This window comes from Myodes glareolus, chromosome 8, assembly GCF_982192425.1.
Source record: "Myodes glareolus chromosome 8, mMyoGla1.1, whole genome shotgun sequence".
Classification (NCBI taxonomy): Eukaryota; Metazoa; Chordata; class Mammalia; order Rodentia; family Cricetidae; genus Myodes; species Myodes glareolus.
The window spans coordinates 15,896,327-15,917,639 of record NC_142033.1 but is presented as its reverse complement, the minus strand read 5'-3'; the positions used below and the strand labels follow the sequence as shown (position 1 = coordinate 15,917,639).

Sequence of the window (21,313 nt, the reverse complement as noted above, 5' to 3'; positions counted from 1 at the left end):
ATTCATGAGACTTCAGCCCTAAGACAAAGACCTACAAGCACCTAGGAAATGCTGAGAGAGGGATATAGGGGATATAGTCTTCCCCAGGGAAGAGCACAATAATTGGTTGTCTAGGACCAATGATCAGTCCTGAAATATGCATGCAGTAACATTCACAGAATGAGCAGGTTGTCTTTTAGTATTTAGTAACATATACATATATATATGCACATATATATCACGTATGTAATATACATATACATGTAGCAACCATTAAAGAAAAAGAAGCCATGATTTTAAGGAGATAGGGGAATCTGCATGGGAAAGGTCAGAGAAAGAAAAGAGGAGAAAATGATGGAATTGTATTAAAATCTCAAATAATAAAATAAATAAGTGGAGTTTGAAAAATGAATATCATATAAAAATAAGGAAATTTGACTCCTTTCTCACACTATTCACAGTAGTATGCTCAAAATAGATCTGGAGATTTAAATGTTAAGGCATGAAACGTTAGCATTTGTATAAGACATCATCATGAGAGAAACTTTTTGATGGATATGACACCAAAAGTATAGGCAACAAATGGCAAAATGAAAGCACCACATGGCAAAGGAATTGGCAGAGTCAAAGGCACCTATGGAATAGGAGAAAATATTTTCAAACTGTAGTACAGTAAGTTGTTGATATCTAAAATATATAAGAAATGCTTAATAATTTAATAGTGACTAATAGTTAATAATCTAAACTTTGAAATGGAACTATGAAATTAAATAGATATTTTTCCAAAGGAGACTTATAAATGGCCAACACACACACCTGCTTAATTCCATGGAACATCAGAGAAGTGCAAATCAAAGCCAGGGTAAACGATTGCTTCATTCTTGCCAGAATCAGAGGGAGAGGAAGAGAGATATTACGTGGTGAGATTAGAACCTTATAACGTGTGGGTGAACATTTACTCTCCCAGGCTGCTATGGAAAAGAGTGGAGGTTCTTCAACAGAAACTAAAATGAAGCAACCACGTCACCCAGTATACCCCACTTCAGGATATTAATCCTAAAGAGCTGAAATCAGGAAATCAAAGTGATATGTGCACTCCATGTTCATTGTAGCATCCTTCACAAGAGTCAAATGTTGATATAATCCAAGTGTCTTTTGATAGATTAATGTATAAAGAAAATACAGCATACACAATGAGGCAATAGTCAGTCATGTAAGAAGAAAACCCTGAAATACACGCACCTTGGATTCACCTGTGGAACAACATACTACACTAAACAGAGCAGCCAAAATGAATCAACTCTGTATGCTCCCACTTCTCTGAATTAGTAAATTCACATAAACAGACAATAGATGTATGACTTGAGGAAGAAGGATATGGGGAGTTTATATACAATAGACATAAAGTTATTTAAGCACAAAGAAATAAATTCAAGATATCTATTATACAACATCATTCTTTTTATAACAACTATATAATACACCTTAAAATTTGTTTTAAAAGTAGAGCTGTTAAATATATTCACTATGACAAAATTAAAATTGAAAAAAATCTTTAGGATTATGGCAAGGAAGAGTTTTGAACTTTGTCAATAGTAAGATCATGGAATAATTTTTCAGAGAGATCGTGTGGAAACTCCCATCAAATATCCCATGATATTTGAAACTTTACTGAAGAAAAACAATCAGCCACCTAAAGTTGATCCTGGTATCCTAACAAGGGCAACAAGACCAGGCCCCCATAAGCAGGACCTAAGACACCAGTGGATTCCGTGACCAATGTGCATCCTGCAGCCCACCCACTGCTCTAAGGGATAAAATAGGAAGATTAGGCCAGAGGTGGTGACCCGGATGAGAAAGACTTGCTCAGCATGTCCCTGGCTCTGTCACAGTGTTCACTAATCAAAGGGTACTCCCATCCAGTGACCATGCTCCCTGTTCAGGGAACCTCTCAGGAAAGGCACCAGGAGCTTCCCCACTATACCCAAATAGTTAAAGGGTCCTGGAACTTTTAAATTTTTTCACCTAAAATTAAAAATAATCCATGTTGAAGGCCAGATCACAAAAATCTATGTAGAACCAAAAACAACTTGCATCAGCCAACAACAGCAAGCGGTGGTCCAAGAACCAAATCTGGTGCACAGCCTGTTACCCCAGCCTACCGCCTTTGAGAAGATTAATTCAAGCATCTGCTAGATAAAGTAAGTAAAAATCCTTTCCTTCTTCCCTTTTTTAAGGTATGGATGGAGTAGACAGAGTTGAAAAAAATGGAAGGCAGCAAGAATTCATGAATTCAAGCCCACATATCACATAATGGAGTCTGGAGCAGCAGGCATCGGTGTCACTGGGTGTAAAGGTTAATCTTGATAGATGACTTGACAGAACTCAGAAGCAACTAGGAGACACATGTCTGGGCATGTCTATGAGGGTGCTTTCACAGAGATTTAAGTAACAAGGGAATACCCATCCTGAGTGTCCACAGCAGCTTTGGTTCAGCTACCGTATCTGTGCAAACATAAAGGAGAAAACTAGGCAGCCCCAGTGTCCACCTCTCAATGCCTTCTGACTGTGTGTATGACATGAGCAGCTGCCTCAGGCTCCCAGGACCAACCACAGCAATAGCCATGGTACACTGTATCCTCAACCTGGAAGCCAAAATAAATCCTTTCTCTCTGGAGTTGCTTCTATAGATAATTTCTTTTCAAGCAACCAAAAAAGCAACTAAGGCCCTCAGTATATGGTGGCTAAGCATGGAGGCATTAAAATCAGGGCGACTGGAGTTCAAATCACAGAGTTGCAATTTCCAGGCTTGGGACCTTCAGTGGGGTGATCTTGGGGGAGTTTTGTAACCTGAAATCTCCCCATGTTTTCTGTTTAAAACTATATCAGATCATTCTTAGAGTAGTATTTAAATGCATAAAATACAGTATATTGTTTTTAATTTTTATCTCACTCTTACACGTAGTGAATAATTTACTGTATGCAAATTACTTAATACAGTACCTACTATGCTACTGTATGCACAAAGAACCAACTAGTAAAAAGAATACTATTTTTAAAAAAGATGAACCCTAGGGGGTGTGGCTTTCCAGGAGTAACTGAGTAGCGTAAACATTACCTGTGCAGTTCTCCCCAGGAGCCCCACAGAGAGAGCCATTGGTTTCAGGTGTTCTGGTTGTGTTCCCGTCTGCCACCACACAATGGAGAGTTGCAAGACCTTCAGATTAGAAACAGAACCAGAAAATCAGTTTGAAACTTTGCTTACTATAAAATATTCTCTAAATGTCTTGACCCACTCTGCACAAGAGGAAGCCTGTGGTTCATGCTGCATGAAGTCCTCTCCCAGCAGGAAAAGGACCAGCGAGCAGCAGGACTTCATGTGTTCAGCTCAGTGTAAGATGGAATTTTCAAGTCAGGACAACTTCCTATCACCACACATCCTTAGGGAGGAGACTTGTCTATAGCCCACAGTGGAGGTTTGTCCCAAAAGAAGAGTGGAGAGATGGGATCCAGGCCCCAGATAAACACATGGATGAAGATGCAGAGAGAACAAGTGATGAGCGCCCATGGCAGAGGAACGATTTCATTCCCCACAGCCATGTGCTCTGTTGTTTCCCAGAGGCTAACTTCCAAGTGTACTTCCATTGCCGATGTGATCAAACAGATAATCAAATGATGGGGACCTTTTTTATTGTTCGTATTAAACCTAGGTTTCATACATACTTGGCAAGCCCTCTGCCATCAACCCATACCCCCACAATGATCCTTTAAGAATTTGAGGTCCCTCAATTTAATAATCTCTAAGAGGGACTTTATATTTTCCTGAGAATAAGAAAAGTGTTGTTGTTGGGATGGCTGAGAAAAGAATGCCTGGTACCTGTATTAATCCCGATTCAAGTATGAGAAGTCATATATGAGACCACCAGGAAATTAGCACGGGCTGGATGTTAGATTCAACTAAAGAATTGTAAACATTTCAAATACAGTAGGGATATTGTACTTTATATTAAGAATTCATATATCATAAATATATTTAAATAGTCATTAGTTAAAGCAAATACATAAAATTCACTTTATTATTATCATAACTATTATTATTTTGTGATATCAGCAATCAAAACCATGGCCTTTGGATTGTCGGGCAAGCGTTATACCACTCAGCTACACCTGCCTTGATGCTCATTTTAAAGTAACATTATGGGAATGTGGAACAAGATGAGGAACAAAAGACAAAAATGAAGTAAAATTCATCACATGGTAATAGTTCTTGAAGCCGAATGTTGGATGAATCAAGGTTTATTATGCCAGTCTTTCTAGTTCATACATGTTAAAAATGTCCATGGTGCAAAGGGGAGAGAATAGGAAAGGGTAGGAGACAAGAGGAAGAGAAAAATGGCTTGGGCATTGACTGCTTCATAATTCAAAGCCTTGTTGACAGTGTTGAGTATGTGAAGCATGTATTAAGGCTACAGATCACCAAACATGTTCTGGTATATAATCAGTGCTCAGTAAATTGCCTCATTGTTATGCAGCTGACAGAAATAACAGACATTCCTATTGGTTGTTGGAAATTATACATCTGGACAACAGTTGCTAGGCAACATGTTCTTCAATTCCATTTAGTTCAACAAACAATCATGAAGCTTTGGAAACACCCAGGTGGAGAGGATACACTTGATCCTCAAGATGCTCTGAAGTGACAAGGCAGACAAGGAGCTGACCAATTAACCATGACACAAAATGATAGCAGTGTGCCGGGAAACAATGGCTGGCTAATTTTAACGTCAAGACTTCTCCCCACCAACAGCCTTTATAATGTCAGGTTTTCCAGTTATCAAATTGGAAAAGATTGTTTTAAAGAAAGAGAAAGAATTAAATGTTGGAGAAATTGAACAGAAGTGGAAATTCAAATCACTGGTGATGGGCAAATTAACCCTTGTTTTATGGAGGACACGTTAACACAAAGCATAAAAACAAAAGTAACTAAATGCGTGCAATTCTTCATGCCCAGTACTTACAAACTATTAAGTTCTCCTATGGAAATAACGCAGGATATACATAGGATAATCTACCTACAAAAGCCTCTGTGTGACTTAAGTTAAAAAACATGAAGAGTTACTTAAATAGGGACAGAGATGGTTCAGTGGGTGTGAGCACTGACTATTCCATCATAAGAAACTGAGTTCAGGTCAATGAAACCACTCAAAACCTAGCCTGCCAGCCCTACTCCAAGTTCAGTCAGGGGAAAGAATGTTGAATGATGGAGTCGGATCCCCAACATCTTCGTCTGTCTTTTAGGAGGTTATACACACACACATACACACACACACACACACACACACACACACACACACACGTCCACATACACCCCCCCACACACACACCACTTACCTTAGAATCTAGTGATACAGTATTAATTAAACACATTTGATCTTCCTTAATGCAATAAAACGCTAATCAAACATGAAATGGCATTAAAAAAATAATAGTGCACTTTAGTGAATTTCCAAATAAGCAAACTGAATCTAAACAGCCAAAAGGTAGATAAACATAAAATTAATTCAGCTACTTGAGAAACCTTTCTGCTAATTTCTTGTATCCCTATTTTTTAACTTTTCTATGAGCACATTTTGTTTGCTGAGAAAAAAAATTCAAGAGAAAGGAGTGGAATTGTGAATTTTTTAAAAAAAAAATCACAATTTGGCCACCAAACTTCCATTATTTATACTTGTCATCTTGCACTTGCTCGTCCTTTCCCACTTAGAACAATCAGAAGCAAACAATTGCTGCGAGCTCTTCAAACTCGGGATTTAGAGACCACTTATCTTTGTAATCTCAGTACCTAACACAAAATATGACATATAAAGAATCAGTAAACAAAGTCCGTTTTCTTTCTTTCTTTCTTTCTTTCTTTCTTTCTTTCTTTCTTTCTTTCTTCTTTCCTTCATTTTCATGCACCAATTCCAGTTTCCCCTCCCTCCTCTGCTCCCACTCTTCCTACCTTCTCCCCACCCTCCATCTATTCCTCAGAGAGGGTAAGACCTCTTCTGAGAAATCAAGTAAATCTGTTCCATCGTCTCATTGGGGTAGGACCAAGTCCCTCTTCCCCCATGCATAGGCTGAGCAAGGTATCTCTCCATAGAGAATGGACTCCACAAAGACAGTTCATTTGGGGTCCTGGTCCCACTACCAGTGGTTCCACATACTGCCCAAGACCCACCGCTGTCATCTGCACATAGGGGGCCTAGTTTAGTCCTACGTAGGTTCCTCAGCTATCAGTCTAGAGTCAGTGAGCTCCCACTAGCTCTGTTAAGTTGTTTCTGTGGATTTTCTCATCATGGTCTTGATCCCTTTGTTTATATTCTCACTCCTCTTTCTCTTCAATTGTGCTCTGGGAGCTCAACCCAGTGGTTAATTGTGGACCTCTGAGTATGCTTCTATCTGTTTCTGGATAAAGGTTCTAGCTTCTATGTGGTGGTGGATTGTAGGCTGGTTATCCTTTGCTTTATGTTCAATATCCACTTATGAGTAAGTACATACAATATTTGTCTTTCTGGGTTTCCTCACTCAGGATGTCTTTTTTCTAGTTCCATCCATTTGCCTACAGATTTCAAGAAGTCATTGTTCTTTACCACTGAGTAATATTTCATTGTGTAAATGTAGCACATTTTCTTTGTCCATTCCTTGGTTGAGGGGCATCTAGGTTGTTTCAAGATTCTGGCTATGATGCTATGAACATAGTTAAGCAAATGTCCTTGTGGTGTGAGTGTAGCCCCTTAGGGTATATGCCCAAAAGTAGTATTGCTGGGTCTTGAGGTAGGTTGATTTCTAATGTTCTGAGAAATCACCATCTTGAATTCCATAGCAGTTGTACAAGTTTATATTCCCACCAGCAATGGAGAAGTATTCCCCTTACTCCACATCCTCTGAAGCATAACCATCATCAGTGGTTTTTTTTTTTATTTTAGCCATTCTAATCAGTGTAAGATGATACCTCAGAGCTTGTTTTGATTTGTATTTTTCTGATGGCTAAGGATGTTGGACATTTCCTTAAGTGTCTTTCGACCATTTGGAATTCTTCTGTTGAGAATTCTGTTTATATCTGTACCATTTTTTTAAATTGTATTATTTGGTAGTTTGATGTCTAGTTTCTTGAGCTCTTTATATAGTTTGGAGATCAACCCTCTGTCAGACATGGGATTGGTGAAGATATTTTCTCATTATGTAGTCAGCCATTTTGACTTGTTAACCGTGTCCTTTGCTTTACAGAAGCTTCTCAGTTTCAGGACGTCCCATTTGTTAATTGTTGCTCTCAGTGTTTGTATTATTTGTGTTATATTTAAGAGGTGGATTCCTGTGCTAATGTGTTCTAGGGTACTTCTCATTTTCTACTCTATGAAGTTCTTGTTCTTCACTGACCATTGATATTCCTTAATATAAACAGACTCAAATCACTTATAAATAAACAAGTTAACAGATTGGATAAAAAACAAAATTCATCCTTCTGCTGCATACAAGAAACAAATCTCAACTTCAAAGACAGACATTACCTCAGAGTAAAGGGTTGAAAAAACATTTTTCAATCAAATGGTCCTAATAAACAAGCTGGTATAGCTACCCAGATACCTAACTTTTGTTAGATCTCCAAAATATACAAAGAACTCAAAAAAATGGTCATCCAAAGAACAAATAATCCTATAAAAATGGAGTACAGACCTAAACAGAGAGCTCTCAACAGATGAATCTAAAATAACTGAAAGACACTTAAGGAAATGTTCAACATCCTTAGTCATCAGGGAAATGCAAATCAAACTAAAATCAATCAAAAAGATGAAGAAAGACATTTCATATTCATCACAAGAAAAAAAACATCAAGAGCAAGTCTCAAATCTGAATATCTATATCCCAATTACAAGGGCACCCACATTTGTAAAAGAAACATTTCCAAAGCTTAAACCAGACATTAAGCCCCACACACTAATAGTGGAAAACTTCGAAACCCCACTCTCACTACTGGACAGGTCTACCAGACAGAAACTTTACAAAGAAAGAAAAAAACTAACAGTTGTCGTGACTCAAATAGTCTTAACTGACATCCGTAGAACATTCCACCCAAACACAAAATAATATACCTTCTTCTCAGCACTTCATAGAACTTTCTCAAAAACTGACCACATACTCAGCAACAAAGCAAACCTCAACAGATAAAAAAAAATTGGAATAACCCCGTGTATCTTATCAGATCACCATGGCTTAAAGCTGGAATTCAACAACAACAACAACACTAACTTCAGAAAACCCAGAAGCACATGGAAATTGAACAATATTCAATGGAATCACCACTGGGTCAAGAAAGAAACAGTCAAATCCAAAAATCCCAGCAGCAAATTCTGCTGAGAAACAATAAAACACAGTTAACTCATTTCTAAAATCCAATGCATGAGTTGGTTTTCCCCCTGGAACAAAATGAGGAAGCCTTAACTCTATAGTTCATGTACTTTAATGGCTTGGGAAAACAAAAAGAAAGAAAGAGAAAGGAGGGAGAAAGGGAGGGAGGGAGGGAGGGAGGGAGGGAGGGAGGGAGGGAGGGAGAAGAAAGTGGGAGACAGAGGAAGAGAGGGAGGGAAGTTCAAAAAAGGATGAATTGGGGAGATAACTCAGTCAGTAAGGGAAAAGCATGAGGACCTGAGTTTGGATCCCCTGGCACCCACTTAAAAAGTCAGTATAGTGACACACATTTGAAACCTCAGTGCTGGGGGAGGGGAAAGAGACAGTTATCCATGGAGCTTGCTGTCCTGCCAGTATAGCCAATTGGTGAGCTCTAGGTTCAGTGGAAAACCCTGTTTCAAAAAATAAAGTGGACAGCAATAGAAGAAGATGTCCAATATCAACTCTGGCCTCCATGTGCCTGTCCACACATACATTCACACATATATGTACATGCACGGAATTTGTATAAAGAAAGAAGAAGAGAAGGAAAGGGTGGGGAAGGAGGGAAAGAAGTCTCAATCTAATAGAGATTCAGCATCTACAAGCTGAAAGTGAAAGCATTTATTTCTCAGGATTATTATAAAGGTTAAGTTTTATCAGAAAATAGCTTAGACTACTACACCATTTTAATCCAGCTGCCTTTATTCCTAGTATTACTTATAATTTAATCCAGGATTCTACACTTCTATTAATGGAGGGAACACCGATTTCATTGAAACCTCACAATTATTCACATAGACCATCAGATAGACTAAGGTCTATGGTCAGGCTCCTTCTGCTAACCCCCACTTCACATTCTGGCATCAAGTGACAAAAAGAGGCCACAAGCTCTGAGGTAGATGGGTCCAAGAGAGGAGGCATTTTCAGAAAAACCAACCAAGAAAAGGGTTCTGAGCAACGTATGCTTAATCTCCTACTGTTGTCTAGCCCATCTCCAGCTAACAACTGATGGCCATAAACCTCTCTGTGTGGGTGGGTGGGGGAAGCACTTTTGAACAGATTCTAATAAGTGAGCCAAGGCAGTTCCTATCAAATCAGAATTTACTCCTTCCATCTTTAGAATGAAAGATAATGACTCCCCACACCCAGAGGACCTGGCTGGAATGAAGACACAGGAGATCTTTAAGAACCACAGACCCCATGAGGTTTTCTGCATTCATTTTAACACTACTAGGGTCTTCACAGGACTTTGCAACCTGTAAGAAGAGACTGAGAAATCAGCAGAAGAGTCACAAAGCCCATTACCAAATACTACAGGCTGCTTCGCAAAGAACACTCTGTTCCATCCATTAGTCAACAAATACCCATTACACACCACGTGCTTGGTACTGATTTGAGACGCTGAAGTCCAAAAGATAAAGATATTAAGGCTAACCTTAAAGATCTCATATTCTGGTCTGAGAGGTGCACCTATCATCCAGGCGCTGTGGAATTAATAATGTGAGAGGTGACACATAAGGAAGCCCAAAAGGGAATCAGCTCTGCCTGGGAGCAAAGGTTTCCTATAGAAGCTAAGGTTTGGGATGAGTTTTTAATGGCGAATAAATGACTTTTAATGTATCAATTAATTACTTGTTGAAAGATGCGCAAGCAGAATCATCACAGTGGTCAGCATCCATGTGGTCATAATAACATAAATATTGGTCACATCACACAAAGCTCTCATAAAATTGAAGACAATAATTACCCAGGTGTTGTGGGCACTTGTCCATCTGGAATAGCAGCGATTTTATTATTATTATTATTTTGTTTGTTTGTTTATTTGTTTGGTGGGCGGGAGCTTTGAGACAGGATTTTTCTGTGTAGTTTTAAAATCTGCTGTGAAATTCACTCTGTACTAGCTGGCCTTGAACTCACAGAGATCAGTCTGCCTCTGTCTTCCAAATGCTGGAATTAAAGGCCTGCACCACCACTGCCTGGCCTGGCCTTTCAGAAGTCATTCACTTGCACTTCCTGCTTATTTGGGTAATATTATTTTCCTTCTCAGGTCTTTAATGGGGTTGAAGATTAGATAGCTACAGTTACAATCTTCTCATGTCTTAGTTAGGGCATATTAGGTACAAGACTTATACTTTTCAGGACAGAACAGCTATTGGAATAATCTCTGTAATCTGCCAATTACCTATAGCCTGGTCATTTAGTACGTTTTCTTGTTTGATGTTGTTCTTGTTGGATGTAGTTTAATTTTAGTTTATTATTTTATTATTATATTTGTTTATTATTATGTTATTACCTTTTCTTTCTTCTGCACACCACTTGGTAGTTGTTCTTATTGTAAATAGTTTTATGTTAGGATTAGAACCTTCTTATTTAGAAAAAAAAGGGGGAAGCATTGTGGGATTTTGATCTGTTTAGCCAATGACTTTGAGGGCAGCAAGCCCTGGTGCGTGGTCTGCCTTCATGACAATTTATGAGCTGAGAAGAGGGGTCTTTCGCTCTCCTGCTCTCATGCTCACTTGGGTGGTTGGAGCAGAGCAGGCGACTTGCTGTTGGCACTCTTCACCCTTGGGCAGAACGGCTAAACAAAGGAGCTGGATCAGCGGCAGCTGAGCCATTCTGTATCAGTGAGTGTTTACCCCTATTTTATACCTAAAGAAATTCTTGAGAACCTTTACCAGACTCTCCTGGATTCACGCTGCACCCAACATCCACTATCTAGTAGTGATTGGTCAGTTCCTAACACTTTGAGTATCTGCTGTCAAGGTAACCATGCTGACAAATGGAACGCTATCATGAAAAACGGGGGAAAAAATCATAGGAAAATAAAGCCTATTTCATAGGCTATATTCCATGGAAGACATCATGTTTAAGGAAGTTCAAGTTCTAGCTTAAAGTAAGTAGGAAGCATCCTACAAATCCTTCACTGGTCACACTGTTGATATCTGGAGCTGAATATTTCTTGGCCATGAGGGGTTGTGTATTATAGGATGATTAAGTGATTTTGGCCTTTACCTACTGTATGTCAGTACGATCCAGTACCCCTCTGCCCACCACACCTGAACTATCACTTTGAAAAGTGCCCAGACTTCACCAAATGCGCCTAGGGTCAGGGAATTCTTCCACATGAAAACCAATGCAATTCTCATCAACCCATTTTATGTATTTTAATCTAAAGTACAGCTTGCATTTTGCCATTTCCCTTTAATGTGAATCAACTGCACACTGCACAGCCTTCAGAGGCTGACACTGTGACCTCTGAAAGCCCTTAGGCATCACCATCTCATGGGAAAGTCCCGGACTCAATTATTAGTTCACTATGTGACTTAGAGCTGACAAAGAAATTACCTCTTTCCTCAAGAAAACTTGGATTATAGATTTTCTTCCCATCCCATAGTCTAGTTCACACACACAAAAAAAGACGTTTTAAGAAGCACATATTGCTAAAATTATCAATGTATTTATGAGCTGGAGAATACATTATTTGGGGGGAAAGACATTACAAAATAATTGGCATAAGTGTGTAGAAAACATAAAAGTTCCAATCAAAAGCATCACAAACTATATATTAAATTATATTAAATTACTAAGAATTCCAAAGGTTTTTAAACATCCTACCAATTTTGAACCCAGAAACTCTCCTTTCAAAGCATCCATCAAAGCCATATTTAAAGTTTCAGTGGAGGGGTGGGATTCAGTTGCTCTAAGGCAGGCAATCTCAAGACAATCCATGCATGCCTCTGTCTGTGCGGTTCATTTTTCTTGCCTGTTACCTTTGGAATCACCTAAAATAAAAGTAATCTCTCCTTCCCACAAGACATTCTGAACTATTTGTACCTGACTCCCAAGTTTTCCTATGGAGTTTTCTCTTAACAAGCTAAACATTCTGACTCCTTCAACCCTATTTCATTACTATGTCAAAAAGCTTTGTCATCTTCCTGTAAATGCAAAGTGCCATCCAACATGGTCTTTAAAAAGACAGACAGGACCGGGGTTCTCAGCCCCAACATGTCTAGTAAGGGAAGCCCATAGTCTATCAGCACCTCTGGGCTGTCATAATACATGCTGGGGATTTATCCTGCCTAACACGAACACATCTACTAAAGTCTTGTGTTGCTAAGAAGCAGTGTCCTGATTGCTAGGCATGCTTCACCTTTGTTGGTTTTTTCCCCTTTATTTTGCTTCATCTTTTGTATTTCTTCTAAGTCGGCAGTTGTCTTAAACATTTACTCTTTTTATTTATTTAGATACTAATCTCAGATCCCCCTCCCCATCCCATTCCCCATCCACTCCTCAGAGAGGGTGAGCCTCCCCTGGGAAGTCAACTAAGTCTACCCCTTCACCTCACTGGGGCAGGACCAAGTCCCTACCTCACACTCCCAGGAGTAGGCTGAACAAGGTATCTCCCCATAGAGAATGGGCTTCATAAAGTCAGTTCATGCATTAGATCCTGGTCCCACTGCCAGTGGATACACTAGTAAGTAGGCCAAGACACACCTTTGTCATCTGCACTCAGAGGACCTAGTTCAGTCCTATGTGGGTTCCCCAGCTGTCAGTCTGGAATCAGTGAGCTCCCACTACTTCAGGTCAGCTGATTCAGTGGTGGCACACACCTTTAATCTCAGCACTCAGGAGGCAGAGAGGCAGGCACATCTCAGTGAAGTCAAGGCCAGTCTGGTCTACAAAGCAAGTTCTAGGACAGCTAAGGATGCTTACACAGAGAAACTCTTCCCAAAAAAAACAAAAACAACTGTCAGCTGTTGGGATACTTGGCCATTAGAAAGAAAAAAAGCTGAAGTTCAATAATATATCACATGGGAAGGGAATCATCAAGGTATCTACTTATTCCTTTTTAAATGTATTGTCTGAAGCTTTAACTGTCAAAGAATTTTCTTGCTTTTGGATTCTTTTATTGAGCCTATCAAATATTCCACTTCACATGACCATAGAATTACTCAGGTGTACAAAAAGAAAACAGTAAAAACAGAGTAAGAACAAAGGTACAATGTCAACTATGCTTCTTCATGACTAGAAGTTGAGTTCCTATTCTTGGAATTATCTTTTACAATATCAACCGTATTCATAAATCCAATGAAAAGGGGAAAGAAATCTGGCCCAAGCCCATCTACGTTAATGCACTTTGAGATCGTCAAGTGAAAATTACAGAATGTATTAAATTATTATCCCCACCAGTCAGCCTAGGGAATGAAGTCAGTAGAAACAATACAGGCATTCAAAAGGAGACAGCCTGACAAGGCCCATGACACAGTCCCAGTCACTGCTAACGCTGAGGTAAGAAATAACCCAGCTGGATCAACTATTTAAAATGGTCGTATGTGACCATACAGTCATGTACGTTGTATTTGCCTCATCTCTGAGCTGAATTTTCCATTTATAATGCCAAGAACATTTTGTATTTAAAAAAACATTTTATCAAAAATGTCCATTTATCTCTACTTTAATGATTAAAGGCTTCTTAGATACCTTGCAGACCTCGCTTATCTACTGAATTCAAGGTCTTCTATCAGACCAATTTTAAGATTTGAACCACACTTCATGTCCCATTAAAAACTGGAAGACTATTTCATACTCAGGCCCCTGGGACTTCATTTATATTAAAGGGAAATGGTATTGAGACACAGAAAAACAACAACTTTGCAATCAGATGAAGCAGGACTTGGATTCTAGACCTGAATTTTAATTTGACTAATTTGAGATTATAATTCTTACTAAGCTTCAGAGTTCTTTCTGCAAACCTAACCCCTATGTCATGGCAAAAATTTAGCTTTCTGTGTAAACAAAGAGGGGGAAAGGAATTATATAAACTTTACCATGGCAAATGTTTATGCATTTATAGAAAGCTATATCCTCACTTGGTGTAGGAGGTCCTTCTGTTTATATGTTGCTTTCATTGGTTGAATAAAGAAACTGCCTTGGCCTTTTGATAAGGCAGAACTTAGGTAGGCATAAAGAAGACAGAACTGAATGCTGGGAAGAAAGGCAGACAGGCAGACGCCATGGAGCTCCTGCCTGAGATAGACGCTGGTTAGAATCTCGCCAGTAAGCCACAGTCATGTGGCAATACACAGATTTAAAAGAAATGGGTTAAATTAAGATATAAGAGTTAGCCAATAAGAACTAATGGGCCAGGCAGTGTTTAAATGAATACAGTTTCTGTGTGGTTATTTCAGGTGTAAGCTAGCCAGGCAGCTGGGACAGAATAAAGGGCCCGCACTCCATGTAACACTCACTCTCATAAAAGGTAGGATGCCAACTAATTTCTACATTTAGATTGTAATTTCACTAGTATATAAAATGTTTGAAACAATAACAACAAGCTATCAGTGCAAACATACACACACACACTCATGCACACACACGCACACACACACACACACACACACACACACACACCATTCCCACAAATGTGCTTTGTAGTTAATGAGACAAAACTGAGTAGGGGAATCTTCATGTGCTGTTTCTTCCTGGTGGTTTTGTTTTGTTTTTAAGATCTTTGAAGTTCATAGGCTGATTAATAGCAGTGTGGGGTCTTTCTCATGTGTTGGGGCTTTGTGTTCTTAGCTGTGAGTCAGCACACCATTTATGTGAGCTAGGATTGCTGATTCTCTTGGTTGAGTCAATGGCACAAAAAGAGTTGATAAGGTCAGATATGAGACAGTGCTATTCAGTAACAATTGACTGATTTATAATCATTTCTCTAGACTTCCAAAAGCGCAGTTAATAGAGTTTGTTGACAGTTTAAATCAGTGTGAGGAGCAACATCGGAAGCATTTGAGGACTTTTCCCGTAGCATCTTTGCTGCCAAGAAGAGAAACGAAATCTGGAGTGTGTGAACTCAGAGTGGTTCCCATGTCCAGAAAGAAGCCATATCGAACATGAAGCTGGAAACAATGACAGGGTGGAGTCGCTGATTAACACCGGACTTAAAATAAAAATTGTGAAGTGGGTGGAATTTAGTATTTGTGTTCTCCTTAAAATAAATTAACTCCCTTTCTATCTTTTCTGTTGTTGTCTTTCACGATGTATTAACTATTGCACTTACAAATACTGCCCTGAATGTAACATTAACATTTAGCTTGTTTTCCTAGCAAACCCATAACAACAGAAAATATTTGGCTCTGAAGAATTTTCCTAGAGCCTAGAATGTCTCAATCCATGTCCTCCAGGAGCCAGATCCTGAGACATGGATTAAGGAGTTACAATCCCAAGGCCATGAAAATGACAGAAAAGTAAATGAAAGAGAGAAGGGAGGTACTTAAAAAGGTGGCTTCATTGCATCACACAGGGACATAAGAATTCCCCCCACTGGCATGTGTACTCACAAAGTGGCCCAAACAGTAACTGAATCTAAGGCATGCTTCTGGAAGTACAGAGAAATGAATTGACCAGTCAGGCTCATCACCAGTTCCCACTGACAAAATTCCTCCTGCTGGCTACTAATTTCCTCAGGTCTGATGAATAAGAGGCAAGGACTTAAGTCATGGGTTGTGATATTTTAATCAAGGTCCAAAGTGGGGCAGCCTGTGTGGGTGAGAAGCTGACCGTGAGGCAAGGGAGGTAGCAGGAGAGCTCATAGAATTGGTCCACTAGGTTCCAGCACAGGCATCTGGGCAGCAGGACACCTCTTACGAAACAGAGAAACAGTATGCCGAGGTAAAGTGGAGTTTCCAAGTTCTTCTCAATGATTTCATCTGGGAAATGTCTCATTTGATCAGACTAAAAGATGGGCTTCTGGATTCCCAAGAACTGAGGGGGAAGCACGGAGAAACAGAAACAGTTCACAGGGTCTCCACAAATATGCCACACTTATGCCAAATCAGGAAAGGAAAACACAATTATTTCTTCCTCTAATATGCAACTCTATTTAAAATGGAAGATATAATATCTTGGTGTCTAACAAAGACTAAGAATGATAGATAATAGTGTATTAACCCAGGATATGACAGTCATGCTTCAAGGCATACCCCATTCTCAAGAGTCATCAGCCAACACAAATTGGACTCAATGTTTTGTTGTTTTAAAGAGAGAAGAAAAGGAAGTTTGGTGTTAGGATAGAGGGATAAAAATTGGGAGGAGTTGGAAGAAAATAAAAGATGATCAAAATATATTGTATGAAATTACCAGGGAGTATATAAAAACATTGATTTTTAAAAAAAAAAAACAAGTCACCAAGTTTAACAATAGTAAAGAAAAGACAATGGATTTCAGAGTAGAGACTTACCCTGCCTTCAAAAGTCCCAAAGTTCTTTAAATGAGTTTGAGTAAATGAATTTCCCTTAACATTCATCTATTATTATCTTTATCAGTAAACCTGTTCTTAAGGACTAAAAATATAAAGAAAAGCGCATTATATTAGGATTATCTTCCAAATGTAAGAAATATAGAAAATAAATTATAGTGGGATCCCAAAGAGAGACAATGTGGTAATCTTGTGAAATAAGAAAAAAACTTCCTTAAGAAGCAGAAAACTAAAATGAATCGGAGGCAGTGATGTAGAAATAAACTCCGTGTGTGTTGGAGACTGTGGGCAAAGCTGTGTGGCTAGGGAAGAAATGATAAAAAGAAAAAAGTCTCACGAATCAAGGGCCCTCTTGATGTGGGTGCTGTGACTGTGAACTAATTCAATTGATTTCCCATGTGACTCAGGAAAATAAGACTCATAAAGAAACAGTCACACCACGCATTTCCAGTTGACTCTTTGCAATGCCTGCTCACCACATCATGAAAGACAGATTCACAATTATGAAGCTGATTAGGCTTAGAAAACCACTCAATCCATGCGTAATAGTGACGATTACTGATGAGTAGAAATCTATAAAAAAGGACAATGGGTTGTCATTTAATAGGCTTTTGCCTAAAAAGGCGGGGTGGGAGGCTTCTAACTATGTGTGCAAACTTGTCTTACAACACAGGCCACTTGATCAATACAACCACTCTTCTAGCTCTCCTTTACAGACTGACTATAACTAATCTAAAAAAAGTATAGAGTTTTCTCCCAGTTTTCTTATATAGCAGTGGTTGAAATTTTCAGCAGTATATTTTAGCAGATATAACTGTGATTCCCATTTTCTCCACACTATGGTATAATAGTTATTACTCAACTATCAAATCCAAAGAATCTTCAAGGTAGAAACATCCTCAGGCATAAGATTGTTGCTATATTTCAAGATGAGGTTCATGAGAAAGAAGTTGTGGAACCCAAGTTTGGGTGGGAAAAGAATCAGATAATTTTCTTCTTCAGTGTTAGCTTCCAGTTCTAATGGCTCTGCCTCTTCTGATCATCTCAGAGGAAGCAGACAGCTTCTTCATTTGAAGATATCCTAACCTTCAAAGTAGCCTCAAGTTAAACTAGCATTATTCAGTATTCATAAAAATACAATACCCCCCCTTGAAGACACCTGGTCCACTTACCTTCTGGCTGGGAGATCACCTCTGCATGTTTCCCATCAGTTCTAAGAACGCCCCTAATGTGCCCAGGTGTGGGAAACTCACCACATTCTAGGGCATTCACTTCCATCTTTGCTTCCAAAGCTCCACATGGGAAACAAAGTCTTCCTGGATTAAGGTGAGAATTTTCTTCCGTAGACTTTGAGTTCATTAGTCTAACTTTACTCTGAACCATGTGGAGGGCTCCTTTGTTGTAATTGCTTTTCAAAAGTGTTAAGTTGTATAGGTGGATTTTGGAGAGAGGGTACCAGCTCACAAAAACATATGTGAAAACTTATTATTAATTATGAATTATGAAACTTGCCCTTAGCTTAGGCTTGTTCCTAACTAGTTCGTATAACTTGAATTAACCCATATTTTTTTATCTACATCTTTTACATGGCTAAGCTACTTTTACCCTGCTGTTCATTTTGTTTTCTCTCCATCTGGCTGGTGACTCTGCCTTCGTCCCAGCGCCCTCTCTCTGTCCATCTCTCCTGCCTAGCTATTGGCTGCTCAGCCCTTCACCACACCAATCACAGCAATGCATCTTCACCCAGTGCACAAACATTCTGAAACAATGTTGTTCGTGGTAAACCAATATTCACCTGTCCCAGTCAGCACCCCATTTCCTCAGTGACCTGTGCTCATGCACGTTTGGTTTCTTCAGTTATCTTCAGTCTCTGGTTCCTGGGCTTTCAAGAGCACCAGTAATGACCAAAGCGACTGTACCAGTTTGCATTCCCACCAGCCAGCAACGCAGAAGTGTTCCCTTTACCCTGCTTCCTCTCCATGAATCTCATAGCAGAGAAAGAAGGTGGGAAGAACACTTAAATGCATTGGCACGAGAGACCACTTCCTAAATATATCCCCAATAGAACAGACACTGAGAGAAACAATTAATAAATGGGACCTCCTGAAACTGAAAAGCTCTGTAAAGCCAAGAACATAGTCAACAAGACAAAATGACAGCCTACAGCATGGGAAAAGATCTTCACCAACTCCACATCAGACAGAGGGCTGATCTCCAAAACACACAAAGAACTCAAGAAATTGGTCATCAAAAGAACAAATAATCCAATGAAAAAAATGGGGTACAGACCTAAACAGAGAACTCTCAACAGAGGAATCTAAAATGGCTGAAAGACTCTTAAGGAAATGCTCAACATCCTTACCCATCAGAGAAATGCAAATCAAAACAACTCTGAGATTCCATCCTACACCTGTAATGTACTGGCTTTGTGGGAGCCTGGTTTGTTTGGATGCTCACCTTCATAGACCTGGATGGAGAGGGGGGACCTTGGACTTCCCATGGGGCAGGGAAACCTGACTGCTCTTAGGACTGAAGAGGGAGGGGGAGGGAAAAGGGAGGTGGGGAGGAAGTGGAAATTTTTAATTAATAAATAAATTTTTAAAAAAAGAAAATCAAAGAAATCAAAAAGAATGGTCAAGATCAAAACCAGCCCTATTTTCTAAGCAGGTCGTTGTTCAAATGGGAGTCTCTTTTTAAAGAGAATGTTTTATATTAGAATTTCATATTTATTAAAAACTTGCAAGGCATTAAGTATTAATGATATATCCCTCCCTCACTTTTAGCTGCCTCTGATGTAACCTAGTCACATTACTGTGACATTTGTACCAGAGCTATTCTAAATGCATCACTGTTGCTGCTCATATCTTTCTGTGTCTAGGTTTTTCATCTCCTCTGCCCTGTAACAGGCCTGCATTTTATTGGTGCTTATGACCTCATTGACACATTAAGTATCCTGTAGCTTGCCCCTCAGTTTTCCATTTGTCTGCTGTTTTTACAGAGCTCAGCTGTGGTTAGAATTATTGGAGAGCATACTACAATGTTGATTCATTCTTCACATTATAATGCATTAGAGACGTCTAGATGACAGGTTTGTTGTGCTAACCTGGATTACTTGGTTAAGGTGTTCACACCAGACTTCTGCACTATGTAGTCACTACATTCCCCTTTCACACTCTGTTACATGTTAGGAATTCAGCACATGCTTTAAATACATGGTGCATGGTATGTGCACGGTCAAGCTCAGCACTCCGTGAGGAATCTCCAGGATTGCCATATTGCAACACTGAATCCTAGCATCCTTAGGGCAATGCCTCCTCATTTCTCAACCACCTCCGCCCCTGGAAAACAGCAATCTACTCTCTGCTTCTATGGATTTCCTATTTTAGTTTTGGCTTTATTTTGTTTTGTTTGAGACTGGGTCATACTAGTAGCCCTGGCTGACCTTAATCTGAAAGTATTTCCCCTATCTCAGCTTCTGAGTTGATGAACCGTCATTTCTGGTTCTGGTTTTGACTACTTTACATTACTCACAAAAACACAGCAGTCCCTTCCCTGGGTACATATGCAAATACAGGGAAATTGGGAGTTCTGTGAGGGATCTGTAGCCCCATGATCTCTACAGCAGTAGTATTAGCCAAAACATGGATATAATGTCAATGTTCATTGATGGAAAACCTCAACCAATCACATTCAGCTTAGGGTGTGTCCCCCTGGGACCACAGAAAACAAATAAAAGATCGAAGTGTGCTTGTCGCTTCCCCTTTGCCACCTGCATTCTCGGATCATTGGAACCCTTGTTTTTTAAGTTTTTTCTTTCTTCTGTTTATTAAAACTAAATCTTTTATATTAAGCTAGTCTGGTTAATTTTTAACTACCGATCAACCACGCCCCTTCAGTTCATCAACATAGAAATGAGTAGAGACTGTATGGTGTGTCCACGCAATAGGATATCATTCAACCTTGAAAACAAAAGAAAGCACTCCACATGTGATGTTATACTATTATTTGAGAACAAAGAAATCGGTTCTCATTGAAAGGTGTCAAGGAATTAGGTTCCACCTCCTGAAGGGAGGAGTAGCTCCATGCATAGATTTACAATTACTCTTAAAGGAACACTGTTCTCCTAGAAAGCCTGTGTAAAATGTAGTCTCCCATGGGCATGTTAAACAAGAGTTTAATAGGTCTGGGGTGAGGAATGATGATGTGTCCTTAACACATTCCCTGAGATAACAGCCCAGGTTGGGTACACCCCTCTACCTTCCGGTTGACCTCCATAGTTTCCAATCCTGATCAGGCATTGAGTGTCCCAAAAACAGATCACAGTCCTGTAACAAAACCATCCTCTCCCAAATATGGTACCATACACTTTCTCTGTCTCAGACGGTCAGCTTTGGAGAGAATTGTGATCCGTGCTTCTCCTTCCTTGTGTATTCGCGATCTGTCAATACAGCTGATGAACTCTAACACTGAAATATTTACAAATCTTCTTCTCTTCTCTCAGTCAGGCTATATATCAGTAGAGTTTGCCTTTGCCTTTGACTCGTTTCTCATCTATTCTTCTGCACACTAAGGTCACTGTGTTCATTGTGCTACTACACTATTGAGAGCACCAAGGTAATACCTTTATCCATTTTATTACATCCCAGG

At 39.4% G+C, this 21,313-nt stretch overlaps 1 protein-coding gene across 1 annotated transcript in view; it reads right to left on the bottom strand.

Annotated features, from left to right (window-relative positions):
- Positions 1–21,313, bottom strand: part of Btc (betacellulin) — a 51,192-nt gene that overhangs the window by 20,324 nt on the left and 9,555 nt on the right. The window contains exon 2 of the mRNA XM_048425445.3: positions 3,098–3,196. Within this exon, the coding sequence (XP_048281402.1) occupies positions 3,098–3,196 (99 nt within the window). The remainder of the gene's footprint in view (positions 1–3,097; positions 3,197–21,313) is intronic.